Below are 14941 nucleotides of genomic sequence, written 5' to 3' on the forward strand. Positions count from 1 at the left end.
CACTAGGCACTGTTTCCCAGCCCAGTAGTGTGGTATTTAAAGTACAAAAAGTGTGATAATAACTATCCTTATCTGCTAAGCAAGCCCTACAATAGGGGCATTCAGCTGGTAAATTGATCCAGAGAGCCAAGAAGGTGCCTAAAAAACAAACAAACTAATAAACTCATAGCCCACTTCCATTGCATTATTTTGCAAAATATAGCTCTTCAGGTATTTTTTGCCTTTTTACCAAGACCCTTTCCCTATGAAACAAATGGAACATTTCACTCCATGAAATGTGGTGTATTCACTTAAGCTTCTGAATTCTGGTTCCTCAGTCTACTTTGTTCCTTTTTTAATCATAACCATATTTTTCTACAAAGAAGGAAAAACTACAACTTTATAATGTCACATTAGACCATTATCTTTATTGAAAAGACAATTGAGGATTTAAGGTCCATTTGGACCTTAAATCCTCAATTTTGAGAGGAGCTCGCACCCCTCGGGGCCTGAGAGCAGTATTGTTCCACCTTGCAAAATTTATCTTGGCAGCCCTGCTGTTAAGTGATCCAAAGCTTCACTTCATGCTGGGAAAGGCATTATTAGTAAATCACCGCCTTGTCACCATTTTCAGCTTTGCACTGGCACACAAAGTCAGGAAGACGCTACCGAAAATCAGTCCAATTATGTATTTATTTTAATGTTACTTGGCTTTCCAAAATAATTCGTTGAGCTAGCTGCTGTTAAATCTTGGCACCTGAAGCCTAAGAGCCATTAGTACCTAGTGAAACTGCATCTGAGGACCAATTTCTTCAGCAGCTTTGAGAAATCTTCTCACTTTTAAGATGACTGATAAAAGCCTCTGTGCCCCACGGAGATGGATCTCTGCTGGCCAAGGGAGGAGACCTATACCACTCATTTTAGTTGTTCAAAGAAACAGAATAAGTGCTAAACCAGTGTGTTGATTTTGCTGTGTGACTTTAAGTCATTTCAGACTTATCCTAAGGCGACCCTGTTACAAGGTTTTCTTGGTAGGATTTGTTCAGCTGGGTTTTTTTCTTTGTCTTCCTCTGAGGCTGAGATAATGTGACTTGCCAAAGTTCACCCAGAGGATTTCTGTGGCAGAACAGGGATTCAAATCCTGGTCTTCAGAGTTGTAGTGCAATGCTCAAACCCCTACACCATGTTGGCTTTCATGAACCAGAGAGAGGAGAAAGTCAGTTCAACATAGTGGTTTTCAAGGAGTATCAAAAAGTTTGGAATCCATGTTGCTTGCCTGTGTTGCTGAGAATTAGCTCCTTGTAATCCTGCAATAATTATTGGACTGTTTTCCCCCAATAGTCCAGACAGACATTGAGTAAGTGTGTGTGAGAGAAAGATGTATGCATTCCCAGCAAATAACATTAGGGGGATTTCAGAGCAGAGCAAATTAACAAAATGGAAATATAATTGATCTCAGAGATTTGATAGTAGGCCAGAAGTGGCATCTGGTAAAAATAAGTGGCAGCCTCTAACCAGCTTGCCTGTTCTTCCTTCTGCTTCCTGATCCCAGTAAAAAAAGATATGCCAGGAAATCACAGGCTTCATCCAAGAATTACCTGGCCAGAGTTGAATAGGTGTAGATGATATGTGTGCTCAGGCATCAGAGTTTCCTATACAATAGTCAGAGGTGGACAACTATGCTGGGGTGGTTGTCATTGTTGTCTGTTGTTGGTATATGCTGGGAAATTGACTTTGACTTATGGTGAGTCTATGAATGAGAGGCCCTCTGTCCTAGAAGGCCCAGTCATCAACTGCCCTGATGTGGTCTTACAAACTCAGTCTAGTGGCTTCGTTGACTGAATGAATTCATCTATAGGGAAGTCTGTCTCTTTTTGTACTGCCTTCCACTTTATGGAATATTATTATCTTTTCCAATGACTCATATCATATGATATGTCCAAAGTATATGACAGCCTCAATTTAAGTGTCTTGGCTTTTAGTGAGAGTTCAGGCATTATTTATTCTAGAGCTGCATCTCTACTGCAGGATAAATGCAGTTTAACACCACTTTAATGACCATGGCTCAGTACTATGGAATTCTTGCATTTGTAGTTTTATGAGATATTTAGCCTTCTTTGTCAGACAAAGCTGGTGCCACAACAAAGTACAAAAACCAGGATTCCATAGGATGGAGCCATGGCAGTTAAAGCAGTGTCATTTGTCTTTTTATTGTTCCATGAAATCCATAGAACTCTCCTCCAGCATCACATTTCATATGAATTGATTTTCTTCCTTTACATTTTGTTCACTGTCCACCCTGTCCAGGGTCTGGGGATCATGTTTCTGCCCTGAGACCCTTTAGAGGCCAAAATGTCAAAAACCTAAACCAAAAGCAGACTACTGCAGTGGCCAATAGCCCACTCCTTGGTTCATGTATGTGTCTCTATGTACAGTATATCAATATAGGTAGATATCTCTCTCTATATATATATACTGTATATAAATCTATAATTATGTTGAGCAGAGCAGGGGAACCCTGCAGCCTATATGAAAGGTGCTTCTGGACATCTCCAGGAGAGTTGATTAACCTTAGCGGTAAGGGAGAAAAAGGTGGTTCAGGATGTCTGGAGAAGATGAAGACCACACAAACAGCTTTGTGGGCTACATTTGGCCCCAGGGCTGCATTTTCATCATTGGCCAAGGATTTTTTGTGTGCAACCAGCATGGTCCATCTGGAGGCAGACCATCATTTTCTTCTTGCATAACTTTAGTAGAAGTGTCCTTAAAGTCAGATACAGGTGTTTGTTAGGGCAACAGTGCAGTTGATGTCGAGCTTCATATACAGTCACCCTCCACATTTACGGCTTTGACTTTTGTAGTTTGGATTGCTCACAGATTTGATTAATGCATTCTCTGTAGGAATTTCTAGGTCCTACAGCATGACTCTGTGGTCAATCTCCACCAGACATTGTGCAGGACGACCCAGAAATTCCTAGAGAAGTGTTCTTGCAGGTCAAAAAAAATAGTGGATTTTAAATTTATTTATTATTTTATGTCCCACTATCATTGGAATCCTGCACCTTTAACTTCAGTGAATGTGAAGGGCTGACTATTGTTTATCTCCACTTTTTCAGCGACAAACATAGAAAGTTGCTTTATACCAGAGCACTTTGTACATCTCACCAACATTGTTTTCTGTGGCTGATAGCAGGTCACCAGGGTCTCTGTAGTTTTTATATTATTATTATTATTATTATTATTAGGCTTTATTTATAGAGCTCTGTAGATTTACACAGTGCTGTATATACAATCAATAAAATAGATAAAGATAAAAATAAGCCTGCCTATGGCGTACATTCTAGAAAATAATAAAATAATACATATTAATACAAAGGAGGCAACAAATTAAAAACATCAAATAATAATCATGCAATGCCTGGGAATGCTTCTCTGAACAGTATAGTCTCTGTTAGTTATACATAGTTTGTATCACCTGCTGACTGATCTGATACTGATGAATGAACCTGGGACCTTCAGCATTCAAAGCAACTTCTCTACCACTGATCTAAAGTTCTCATTGCCTGATTCTTGGAGAGATATTCATGCATTTTTCTCTGGTTCTCCTTAATACTCATTGCCCTGCTTGGAATTTCTCTGACTACACACCTTGATTCCAGTTGTCTTCTTTCCCTGATTCATGTGGACAGCTTACTGGCTTCTAGAGAACCTACTTTGCAATACCTTCACTCTTCAACTTGGCCCCCAAGGCTAGAACCTCTGTTCATCTGGAATTGTTGCTTCAGCATCCAGGCTATTGAATATTCAGAGCAGCCTCCCCTGACGGGGTGCCCCCCATGTTGTGGTAGACCACAAGTATTCCCAGTGACCATTGCTAGCATAGCAAATGGCAATGCTGGTTGTGGATGAGGGGAGTTTCCTTCAAAAATACCTGTAGGATGTAGGCTGCGGAAGGGCAATGTTGACACAGATCATGAGTGGAATCAAGGAGGAAATGGATCAGTTTTAATAGCTTCCTGTCTTTTTGAGCACTAACCCATTTGGACCAGGTTTGCAAAAGAGTTTGTTTAGTTTCCACTTCTTTTTTTGAAGTCATTCTGTTGAGTCACAACCTGACAGCTGTCATGTCACCTTAGTAAATAGTATGTTATCATGTGGACCTTCAACCGCTTTCTTTTTTAAATAGGAAGTTTTCTTTCCTATCACTACCCCCATAACCCTTAGTTGTTTTTTGAAGGGATAGTTTAACATGCCCACTTTAGTAATTTTGCCATTTTTGGGACAATAATTTTGTGAATTGTATTTTTAAGTGATGATATTTTATTGTAATCTAGATGTTATTGTGATTTTATGCTTGTAATCCTGCTTCAATTCATTGGGAGATGTGGGAAATAGAAATAAATTTATTATTATTATTATTATTATTATTATTATTATTATTACAGTACCATCCACACAAGATTTCAAGACTTCAGGGCTGGGCACATCCCATGTATTAGCAATACTGCTGTGCAAACAGGAAAACTAGCAGAGAATGTGGGAACATATGCCAAATCCACCTAGAGATATTTCGGCAAGGTTAGGAATGCTTAAATATTTGAGAATCCACATCTCTCCCTCTCCCCAAAAAGCTGTAATATAAGCAAGAGATACACTGTCAAGAGGAAGGGAAAGGAAATTGAATCATAGAATCACAGAACTGGAAGAGACCACAAGGACCATCCAGTCCAACCCTGGACACAGGAATCCAGTCCAACCATGCCACACGGGAATATACAATCAAAACACTCTGGACAGATGGCCATCCAGCCTTTGTTTAAAAACCTCCAAAGAAGGAGACCCCCACCACACTCCAAGGCAGCATGTTCAACTGTTGAACAGTTCTTACCATCAGTTCTTCCTAATGTTTAGGTGGAATCTTTTTTCATGTAGTTTGCATCCATTGTTCCATATCCTAATCTCTGGAGTGGCAGAAAACAAACTTGCTCCGTCCAGGACTGTCCTCAATATGACATCCCTTTAAATATTTAAACATGGCTATAATATCATCACTTAACCTTCTCCAGGCTAAACAACCCCAGCCCCCTAAGTCGTTCCTCATAGGGCATGGTTTCCAGACCTTTCACCATTTTGGTAACTCTTCTTTGGACATGCTCCAGTCACTCCTATTGATGCTGCCTAGAATCATATTAGCTTTTTTAGCTTCTGCCATCACACTGTTGACTCATGTTCAGCTTGTGGACTACTAAGACTCCCAGACCCCTTTTGCATGTATTGTTGTAAAGCCAGAAGTCATCCATCCTATATCTGTGTATTTCATTTTTACTGCCCAAATGTAGTATCCTACATAGTTTTTTGTGGGTATTTTGGGCTGTGTGGCCATGTTCTAGAAGAGTTTCTTCCTGATGTTTCACCAGCATCTGTGGCTGGCATCTTCAGAGAATGTTTGCCTGGAAAATGTTGGATATATATATACTGTGTGAGCCTGGGGACGCAGAAGTGATTTGCATGTGTATTGTTTTGTTGTATGTATCCTACATTTCTCCCTAATAAAATACATTTCTTTGGCGGGTTACAGACCGCCAAAAAATACGTATGGAATACGTATTAGGGTTAGGAAGGGGCGGTGCTTCTGCACCCCCCTAATCCTAGTACGTATTCCATATGTACAACATGGCGGCGCCCCTTCCACATGGGGGCCGCCATGTTTACGTATCGGACGCATAGCGTCCAGACGTGACGCGGTGCCTATGACGTCGCAAATGTGCCAGCGGCGCCTCGCGACATCACAGAGGCGCCGCAAGAAGGAGCTCCATTTTGGAGCTCCTTTTTTGCTCTGCGCGGGAGCCGCGCGGTGTGGCTACTGCGGCTCCCGCACAGAGCAGGCGGCGGCGGCGGCGGCAGACCGCCTCAAAGCAGCGGTCTATAACCCGCCATAGTTTTGGCTCAGCTCTCTAATCTGTTAAAACCATTTTGATTCTGACCTCTGGGTTATTAGCTACCCCCTCTAATTTGGTGCCATCTGCAAATTCGTTTTTGTTTTTTATACAGATCTTCTATGCACACATTTGTATGGAAGATTTAAGGTTGGCAGTTCCTGATCCCAGTTTCTCTCCTGGTACCTTTTTTCTTGAGCCCATTTTTGACTTGAGGAGGGTGGAAGAGGCCTTGTAGTTACTTTAGCAGCATAGTAGGCCTTTGGATGTTTTATGCTTTTAAACACAAGTGGTGACAGCACATTACAGGAGGCAATAAGCATTGGTGCTCCTATGTAAATTCCCATTTTAACAGCCTTGCTCAGGAGAACATCACAGTGGGATCATGCCCATTGCCTACTGCCTCTCTTCTTGTCTTTATTAAGTTTTGTTAACTATCATTTTCTCTTTATTTTCTTTTTGACACCTTTGAAAGCTATATTCTTCAACTCCAAGGCATCTAGTTTTAATTAGCAAACCGACAGATGCCACCAACAATCCCACATGAAACACAGCAGCAATTGAGTGAACAACTCCCTTACCTGTGAAAGTGGGACTGGAAGGCTATTACTCATTTCAAAATCAATTTTCTCTGCATCATTGGAGCCCATGGCAATGTGTTAAGCCCTTAATTTTTCATTAGGAAGATCAAAGCACATACCGGAATCACATTTAGAAATCCTAGCTTCTAGTTGGTTGGCCAGAGGACACATGACCGTAATCAGTTTATCCAATCAGGCACTGAATTGGTTTTGTTTATTATGTTAAACCTAAAAAATGTAGATAAAGCATCAGTGCCTCAGTATATTAGTTTAGCTATTAAGCAAAGAAACCCTGCAGTGGTATATGTTTCAGAGAGATAACCCTGTGACTTCAGGATATTGTGAGAAGACGTTTGACTTGGCTTCCCGTCTAGAGTCACTGAAAGAAAGACACAGACATGTCAGGCGTGACCCAACACAGCACATACAGAAGAATGGATTCAATGTTGGAAATAAAACTTGAATAATTCAAGAGCTGGAAGGAATAATAAAAATCACAAAACTCACAGAATTAGAAGGGCCGAGGACCAACTACTCCAACCCCTGCCCTGTAGAATCATAGAATCATAGAGTTGGAAGAGGCCACAAGGGCCATCCAGTCCAACTCCATTCTGCCATGCAGGAAATCACAATCAAAGCATCCCCATTGACAGATGGCCATCCAGCCTCTGCTTAAAGACTTCCAAAGAAGGAGACTCCACTACAATCTGAGGGTGTCTGTTCCACTGTCAAACAGCCCTTACTATCAGGAAGTTTCTCCTAATGTTGAGGTGGAATCTCTTTTCCTGCAGCTTGCATCCATTGCTCCGGGACCTGTTCTCTGGAGCAGCAGAAAACAAGCTTGCTCCCTCCTCAATATGACATCCCTTGAAATATTCAAACAGGGCTATCATATCAGCTCTTAGAAATGCACAACTAAAGCACATTTGTTTAAATACCTCCAATGAAGGAGAGTCCACTACACTGTGGTCAAGTCCATTCCACTGTCAAACTCCTCTTAACATCAAGAAGATTTTCCATATGTTTAGGTGGATCCTATTTTCTTACCATTTGTCCTAAGATGTGGAATAGCAGAAAACAAACTTGTTCTGTCTTTATGCAAAGGGATCTTGTAACATCTTTGAGACTAATTTAATGGGGGGGGGGGGGGGGAAGCTGATTGCATGAACGTTTACAGACTTTAGCTTACTTCTGTGAAAGCTCATGCTACCAGCTTCTTTCTTTCAGTTAGTCACAAAGATGCTACAAGATCCTTTTACATACTGATTTTCCAGCTATGTCTTTGCTCTATCTTCTACATGATGTGCCTTAAGGTATTTCAAGAGGATTATTATGTCACCTCTCTATCTTCTCTTCTTCAGAATAAACATACCCAGGTTCCTAAGCTTGGTTTCCAGACCTTTGACCATCCTGGGCCTGGTTTCGAAGGGCTTGGTTTCCAGACCTTTGACCCTCCTGGCTGCCCTCCTCTAGATGTGTTCCAGCTTATCACAGAGCCATAGAGTGCTGCTGTAATACAGTTTACAGAATATTGAAACCTGAACAGATAAAAAACATACAAAAACTTCAGTAATAATACATAAAAAAGTTTTTTAATGAAGCAATTAAGCCATTTAGAATTAAAACGATTTAAATATTCATTAAAAGACAGGATATGTATATATTAAAAACACAAAAAATGCACCATTAAAAGCCCTTTGCAGTCATTTTCTAAAAGCCTATTGGAATAGGAAGGGTTTTGCTTGGTGGTAGAATGATACCAAGGAAGGAACCACCCTAGCCAATCTGAAAAGGGAGTTCCAATGCCTGGGAGCAGCCACCAAGGAGGCCCTCTCCCTTGTACCAGTGAAACAAGCCTGGTAAGGTAATGGGACTGAGAGAAGGGCCTCCTTGGTGCCCAGCTATACTGTTTCTTTGAATTCATTGTGCACATACAATTTTTTATTTCTTTGGCACAAATTTTGTCTTGGAACATGATGAAGATTTCTTCCTATGACTGATAGAGAGGATATGGGGAGAAATAGGCAGGGATTGCTGGCAATGAACCACTCTTTCTTTTGTTGTTGTTAAGAGATGAATAATTTTAATGACAAGCCTTGATCATTTCTATTCATTTTCTCCTGCTTCTTCTTTTCCAGCTTGCTGCCTTAGAGAGACAAGTTTTTGATTTCCTGGGATACCAATGGGCTCCAATTCTCGCCAATTTTCTCCACATCATCATCGTTATCCTTGGCCTCTTTGGTACAATCCAGTACAGGCCACGCTACATTGTGGTGGTAAGTAGCACAGAGTTTGATCAATGATTCTGAAGCCACACTGTCATACTTACTTAATAGTCTTGTCCCTTATTACAGTCACCCCTCTGTATCTCCAGATTCTGCATCCACAGATTCAATGACTCATGGCTTGAAAATACATATTTTTTTAAAAAATTCCAAAAGCAAACCTTGATTTTGCCATTTTACGTAAGTGACACCATTTTACTATGCTATTGTGTATAATGGGACTGAGCATCCACGGATTTGGTATCCATGGGGGAATCCTGTAACCAAACCTCAGCAGATACCAAGGACCCATTTATTTGTCCCTTATTTGAGGGCCAGAAGGATTGGCAGGTGTTCCTTATTATACGAGATGTTACCTTTTTGAAGGTTGAGATGGATTTCCTTTTATGTAGACTGAAGAAGATACAATGCCTCTCCCTAATATTGTGGGATATGAGCCCCTCATATATACAGAAATGTGTGCATCAAATAATTTATGAATGTGGACAATATGTTAATTTTAGAGCTAAATATATGACAGAGTTAACTGAAATCAATACTTTCACTCAATATTTCAGTAGGATACAAAATTGTTCATACAGGTTGAGTCCCTCATTTCCAAAATGCTTGGGACCAGACATGTTTGGGATTTTAGAATATTTCCATATATACAATGAGATATTTTGGAGATGGGACCAAGTCTAAACATGAAATGCATTTATGTTTTGTATATACTTTATACACATAGCCTGAAGGTAATTTTATACACACTATTTGTGTATTCAAATTTGCGTACACTGAAGCATCAGAAAGCAAAGGTGTTACTATCTCAGCCACCCAGGTGGACAATTTTGGAATAGTTTGGATTTTTAAACTCTGGATTAGGGAAGACTGAACATGTAGCTGGTGCCTGATTGTCAACCCTACATGTCATGGATTTCTACTTTCCTTGATTGTTATTTTTAAAGCCTCTCAACATTACTTTATAATTCTAATTCTTAATAAATGGCATTGCCTTGTTTCTGAGAACAATTCAAAAGTGCTGTTTTTCCAGGATGACCAGTCATCCTTTTTTCCTAGGACAAGTCCAACATCTCAGCCTTCTATACAAGAGGAACTGCAAAATGTAAGACATTCAAGAAAAATGTTGGACATTAAGTGTAAGATAGCAGCCAGTACATTCCTTTAAAGAAGTATTCCCAGTAGATTGACTGTTATACTCATTACTAAAGACTTTGCAGTATGGACAACGAGGGATCTGCTGCAGTCACCTGCAACTCTTGTGGGATGATTCTCTTCTTGCCTACAGAAATGGAGAACTTCACATGCACCAAGTGCAAGTTGGTAGCACTCTTGGAGGAGAAAGTGCAGCAGCTGGAGTCCAGAGTAGCTACACTTCAGCATATTAGGGAACAAGAGGATTTCCTGGACTCAATAGAACTAACCATCTTGGATGAGTACCATGCAGAGGAAGATGCTAGGGTGGAAGAGGTCACTTGCCAAACAGAGGAGGTAGACAGCTGGAGGAATGTCACAAAGAGAAGTAAGCCAAGAAGGAATTGTTCGGGGAGCTTGCAGCTAGAGAATCGATTCGAAGCTCTTTCCCTTATCAAGGAGGATGAAGAAGAGCAGCATGGACAGACTTCAGGGACAGAGCAGGGGAGCCTGCGAGTCCCACCCGAGGGAACAGTCGCTGCTAAGCCTCGGAGGAGGCGTGTGGTCGTAGTGGGGGACTCCTTGCTGAGGGGTACAGAAGCAGTGATTTGTAGGCCTGACAAGATGTCTCGAGAGGTGTGTTGTCTTCCAGGTGCAAAGATCCGTGATGTGACAGAGAGGCTGACAAGACTGGTCAAGCCTACTGACAAATGCCCCTTCCTTTTGGTCCACGTGGGAACTAATGATGCTGCAAGACACAGCATTCAGAACATCAAAAGGGATTACGAGGCGCTTGGTAGGACGCTGAAAGGAATGGATGTACAGGTTGTCATCTCGTCTCTTCTGCCAGTTGAAGGGCATGGTCCAGGAAGGGAGAGGAAAATAGCAGATGTGAACAACTGGCTTCGCAGATGGTGCCGCCGAGAAGGATTTGGATTCTTCGATCATGGGCTGCGGTTCCATGAGGAGGGACTTCTTGCAACAGATGGGTTGCATCTCACGCCAGTTGGAAGAAATGTTTTTGCCAACAGTCTCAAGAACTTGATCAGGAGAGCTTTAAACTAAGTTCCGAGGGGAAGGGAGACAATATTAAGGAAGGCGAAAGGGATGGCGAAAATAGTCAAAATGACACAGAGGAAACAAGGCAAACAGTGCAAGGGCCCAACAGTGAGAGGCAAAAAAACTTGCACAGGCAGCAAGTAAAAGGGAACCATGGTCTGCGATGTCTCTACACTAATGCACAGAGCATGGGAAATAAGCAAGATGAACTCGAACTCCTAGTACAACAAAGCAAATATGATATAATAGGCATCACTGAAACCTGGTGGGATGAGTCTCATGATTGGAATGTGGAAATAGAGGGGTATAACCTTATTAAGAGAAATAGGCCAAACAGGAAAGGAGGAGGAATAGCACTATATGTCAGAGATATTTACACCAGTGAAGAGATCCTGGACATCAATCATGGAAACCAGGTGGAGAGCATCTGGATAAGAATCAAAGGGGAGGGAAACAACAAGGGTGTTACGGTGGGAGTCTACTACAGACCCCCAAGTCAGACTGAGGAATTGGATGATATCTTTCTAGAACAGATGACCACACAGTCAGAAAAGAGAGATGTAGTAGTGATGGGCGACTTCAACTATCCTGATATTTGCTGGAAGTCAAACTCAGCAAAATCCTCAAGGCCTAGCAAATTCCTCACTTGCCTGGAAGACAATTTCATGGTCCAAAAGGTGGAAGAGGCAACAAGGGGGTCAGCTATTTTAGATTTGATCCTAACCAACAAGGATGACTTGGTTAATGGGGTGCAAGTGGTGGGATCATTAGGTGGAAGTGACCATGTTCTCCTGGAGTTTGTAATACAGTGGAAAGGAGAAGCCAGGCATAGTCAGACATGCATCCTAGACTTTAGGAGAGCGAATTTCAGTAAACTTAGAGAAGTATTGAGGGCAATTCCATGGTCAGAAATACTAAAAGATAAAGGAGTTCAGGATGGATGGGAGTTTCTCAAAAGAGAGATACTGAAGGCACAATTTCAAACAGTTCCAGTGAGAAAGAAAAACGGGAGGTGTCTCAAGAAACCAGGATGGATGACTAACGAACTTTCAACTGAGCTGAGTTTGAAACGGAAGATGTATAAGAAATGGAAAAAGGGGGAAATCACAAAAAAGGAATTCAAAGAAATAGCAGGCATGTGTAGGGGTAAAGTCAGAAAAGCTAAAGCGCAGAATGAACTCAGGCTTGCTAGAGAGGTTAAGAACAATAAAAAGGGCTTTTTTGGATATGTCCGCAGCAAAAGGAAGAAGAAGGAAACGGTAGGGTCACTGCGTGGAGAAGATGGCAAAATGCTAACAGAAGACAGAGAAAAGGCTGAATTACTCAACACCTTCTTTGCCTCAGTCTTCTCAGAAAAGGCAAAGGGTGCTCAACCTGAGGATAATGGAGCAGAGGACAGAATAGGGGCATTTCAGCACAGAATAAGTAAAGAGATAGTAGAGGAACACCTTATTAATCTAAATGAATTTAAGTCTCCGGGACCAGATGAACTCCATCCAAGGGTATTAAAAGAACTGGCAAATGTAATATCGGAGCCATTGGCAATAATCTTTGAAAACTCCTGGAGAACAGGAGAGATCCCAGCCGACTGGAGGAGGGCAAACGTTGTCCCCATCTTCAAAAAGGGGAAAAAAGAGGATCCCAACAATTATCGTCCAGTTAGTCTGACATCAATACCAGGAAAGATTCTGGAGCAGATCATTAAACAGAGTCTGTGAACATCTAGAAGGCAATGCCATAATCACAAAAAGTCAACATGGGTTTCAGAGAAACAAGTCATGCCAGACAAACCTAATCTCTTTCTTTGATAAAATTACCAGCTTGGTAGATGAAGGGAATGCTGTGGATATAGTATATCTTGATTTCACTAAGGCCTTTGACAAGGTTTCCCATGACATACTTGCAAACAAGCTTGTAAAATGTGGGCTAGACAAAGGAACTGTTACATGGATCTGTAATTGGTTGACCGGCCGAACCCAAAGGGTGCTCAACAATGGCTCCTTTTCATCCTGGAGAGAAGTGACCAGTGGGGTCCCACAAGGCTCTGTCCTGGGCCCAGTGCTATTCAACATCTTTATCAATGACCTGGATGACAGAATTGGGAGCATACTTATCAAATTTGCAGATGACACCAAATTAGGGGGAATAGCTAATACCCCAGAGGACAGGATCAAGATTCAAAATGACCTGAATAGACTAGAAAGCTGGGCCAAAGCTAACAAAATGAAATTCAACACAGAGAAATGTAAGGTATTGCACTTAGGGCGGAAAAATAAAATGCACAGATATAGGATGGGTGACACCTGGCTGAATGAAACTACATGTGAAAGGGATCTAGGAGTCCAAGTAGACCACAAGTTGAACATGAGTGAACAGTGTGATGCGGCAGCTAAAAAGGCCAATGCTATTTTAGGCTGCATCAATAGAAGTATAGTGTCTAGATCAAGAGAAGTAATAGTGCCACTGTATTCTGCTCTGGTCAGGCCCCACCTAGAATATTGTGTCCAGTTCTGGGCGCCACAATTCAGAAAGGACATTGAGAAACTGGAGCGTGTCCAAAGGAGGGCGACAAAAATGGTGAAGGGTCTGGAAACCATGCCCTATGAGGAACGACTTAGGGAGCTGGGGATGTTTAGCCTGGAGAAAAGAAGGTTAAGAGGTGATATGATAGCCCTGTTTAAATATTTGAAAGGATGTCATATTGAAGAGGGAGCAAGCTTGTTTTCTGCTGCTCCAGAGAACAGGACCCGGAACAATGGATGCAAGCTACAGGAAAAGAGATTCCACCTCAACATTAGGAGGAACTTCCTGACAGTAAGGGCTGTTCGACAGTGGAATGCACTCCCTCGGAGGGTGATAGAGTCTCCTTCCTTGGAGGTCTTTAAACAGAGGCTGGATGGCCATCTGTCAGGGATGCTTTGAATTGGATTTCCTGCATGGCAGGGGGTTGGACTGGATGGCCCTAGTGGTCTCTTCCAACTCTACGATTCTATTATTCTATGAAAATAAAAGCTAAAAACACTAGTGTAAATATACATGCATGCTTCTTAGTCATGCTCAGAATGTAGGACATTTTGAATGTCCTACATTTTACAGTGCCTTATCTTCCTTTGCAGTTAGGACATCTGGTTACCCTGTGTTTTTGGCCTTTTTTTAAAATCCAAAACTATGGTAGTGATAGGAAACCTCAAGTCCTGGAAGCAAATCTGACTCCTCAAATCTTTATCTGCCCCTCTCTAAACTGTGTATGTGTATTGTGTGTATGTGTGTATAATAAACCTTTGGCTAAGAGCAGGGCAGTTCAGATTATGGACAAATATTTCCTTCATCTGCCCCTTCTTACAGAGTGTGCATAATTTATTTTAATCAGACTATTATACCTTGTTACACAGCCTTTTGGATATAAATTAAATTACCATGTTGTTAACAGTACAAGCGCCTGGTACACTAATTGCCAGCCAACAGTGCCATGCCCTATGTAAATATCTTCTATTAACTTAACCAGTCATGCTGCATCTGCATTGATTAGCCTTTGCCTCCTGTAATAGAATTCTGGAGCTTCCATGCCTTTACTGTGTTCTAACTTGGTTGATCAGCCAAAGTACATTCCACCAGTATCACTGCAGTCTAACCCACCAGGCTTACCCACCAGTACCATTGCAGTCTAGTGCTTCTAAACTAGTAGATCAGTTAGGGTACAGTCTGCCACTTTCATAACAGATCAGAGCTTGGATAACTTGTTTTTTTGGACTCCAGCTCTCGAAATCTCCTAGCCAACATAGCAGTGGCTATACTGGGTGGGGCATCCTAAGGGCTGTAGTTTAAAGTAGCAACTTCGCTGCATTGCATTGAAACAAATGGTTTCCTTTCCCCAACAATAGTCTCTGTAGTGTGCTTGTTGTGCTCATTCATTCTGGCAGGAGTGGGTAACTTCTTGATGAATTGTGCCCACTGTATTTGCTTCCTT

General features: G+C 41.6%; 1 protein-coding gene across 3 annotated transcripts in view; it reads left to right on the forward strand.

Moving 5' to 3' along the window:
* NKAIN4 (sodium/potassium transporting ATPase interacting 4) overlaps positions 1 to 14941 on the forward strand; it is a 130597-nt gene that overhangs the window by 40321 nt on the left and 75335 nt on the right. For all 3 annotated transcript variants that reach the window (XM_089513638.1, XM_089513640.1, XM_089513639.1), the window contains exon 2: positions 8635 to 8772. In XM_089513638.1, coding sequence (XP_089369764.1) covers positions 8635 to 8772 — 138 coding nt within the window. The remainder of the gene's footprint in view (positions 1 to 8634; positions 8773 to 14941) is intronic.

The sequence above is a fragment of the Sceloporus occidentalis genome, unplaced genomic scaffold (genome assembly GCF_023333645.1).
Source record: "Sceloporus occidentalis isolate IW3139 unplaced genomic scaffold, rSceOcc1.0.p SCAF_3, whole genome shotgun sequence".
Taxonomy (NCBI): domain Eukaryota; kingdom Metazoa; phylum Chordata; class Lepidosauria; order Squamata; family Phrynosomatidae; genus Sceloporus; species Sceloporus occidentalis.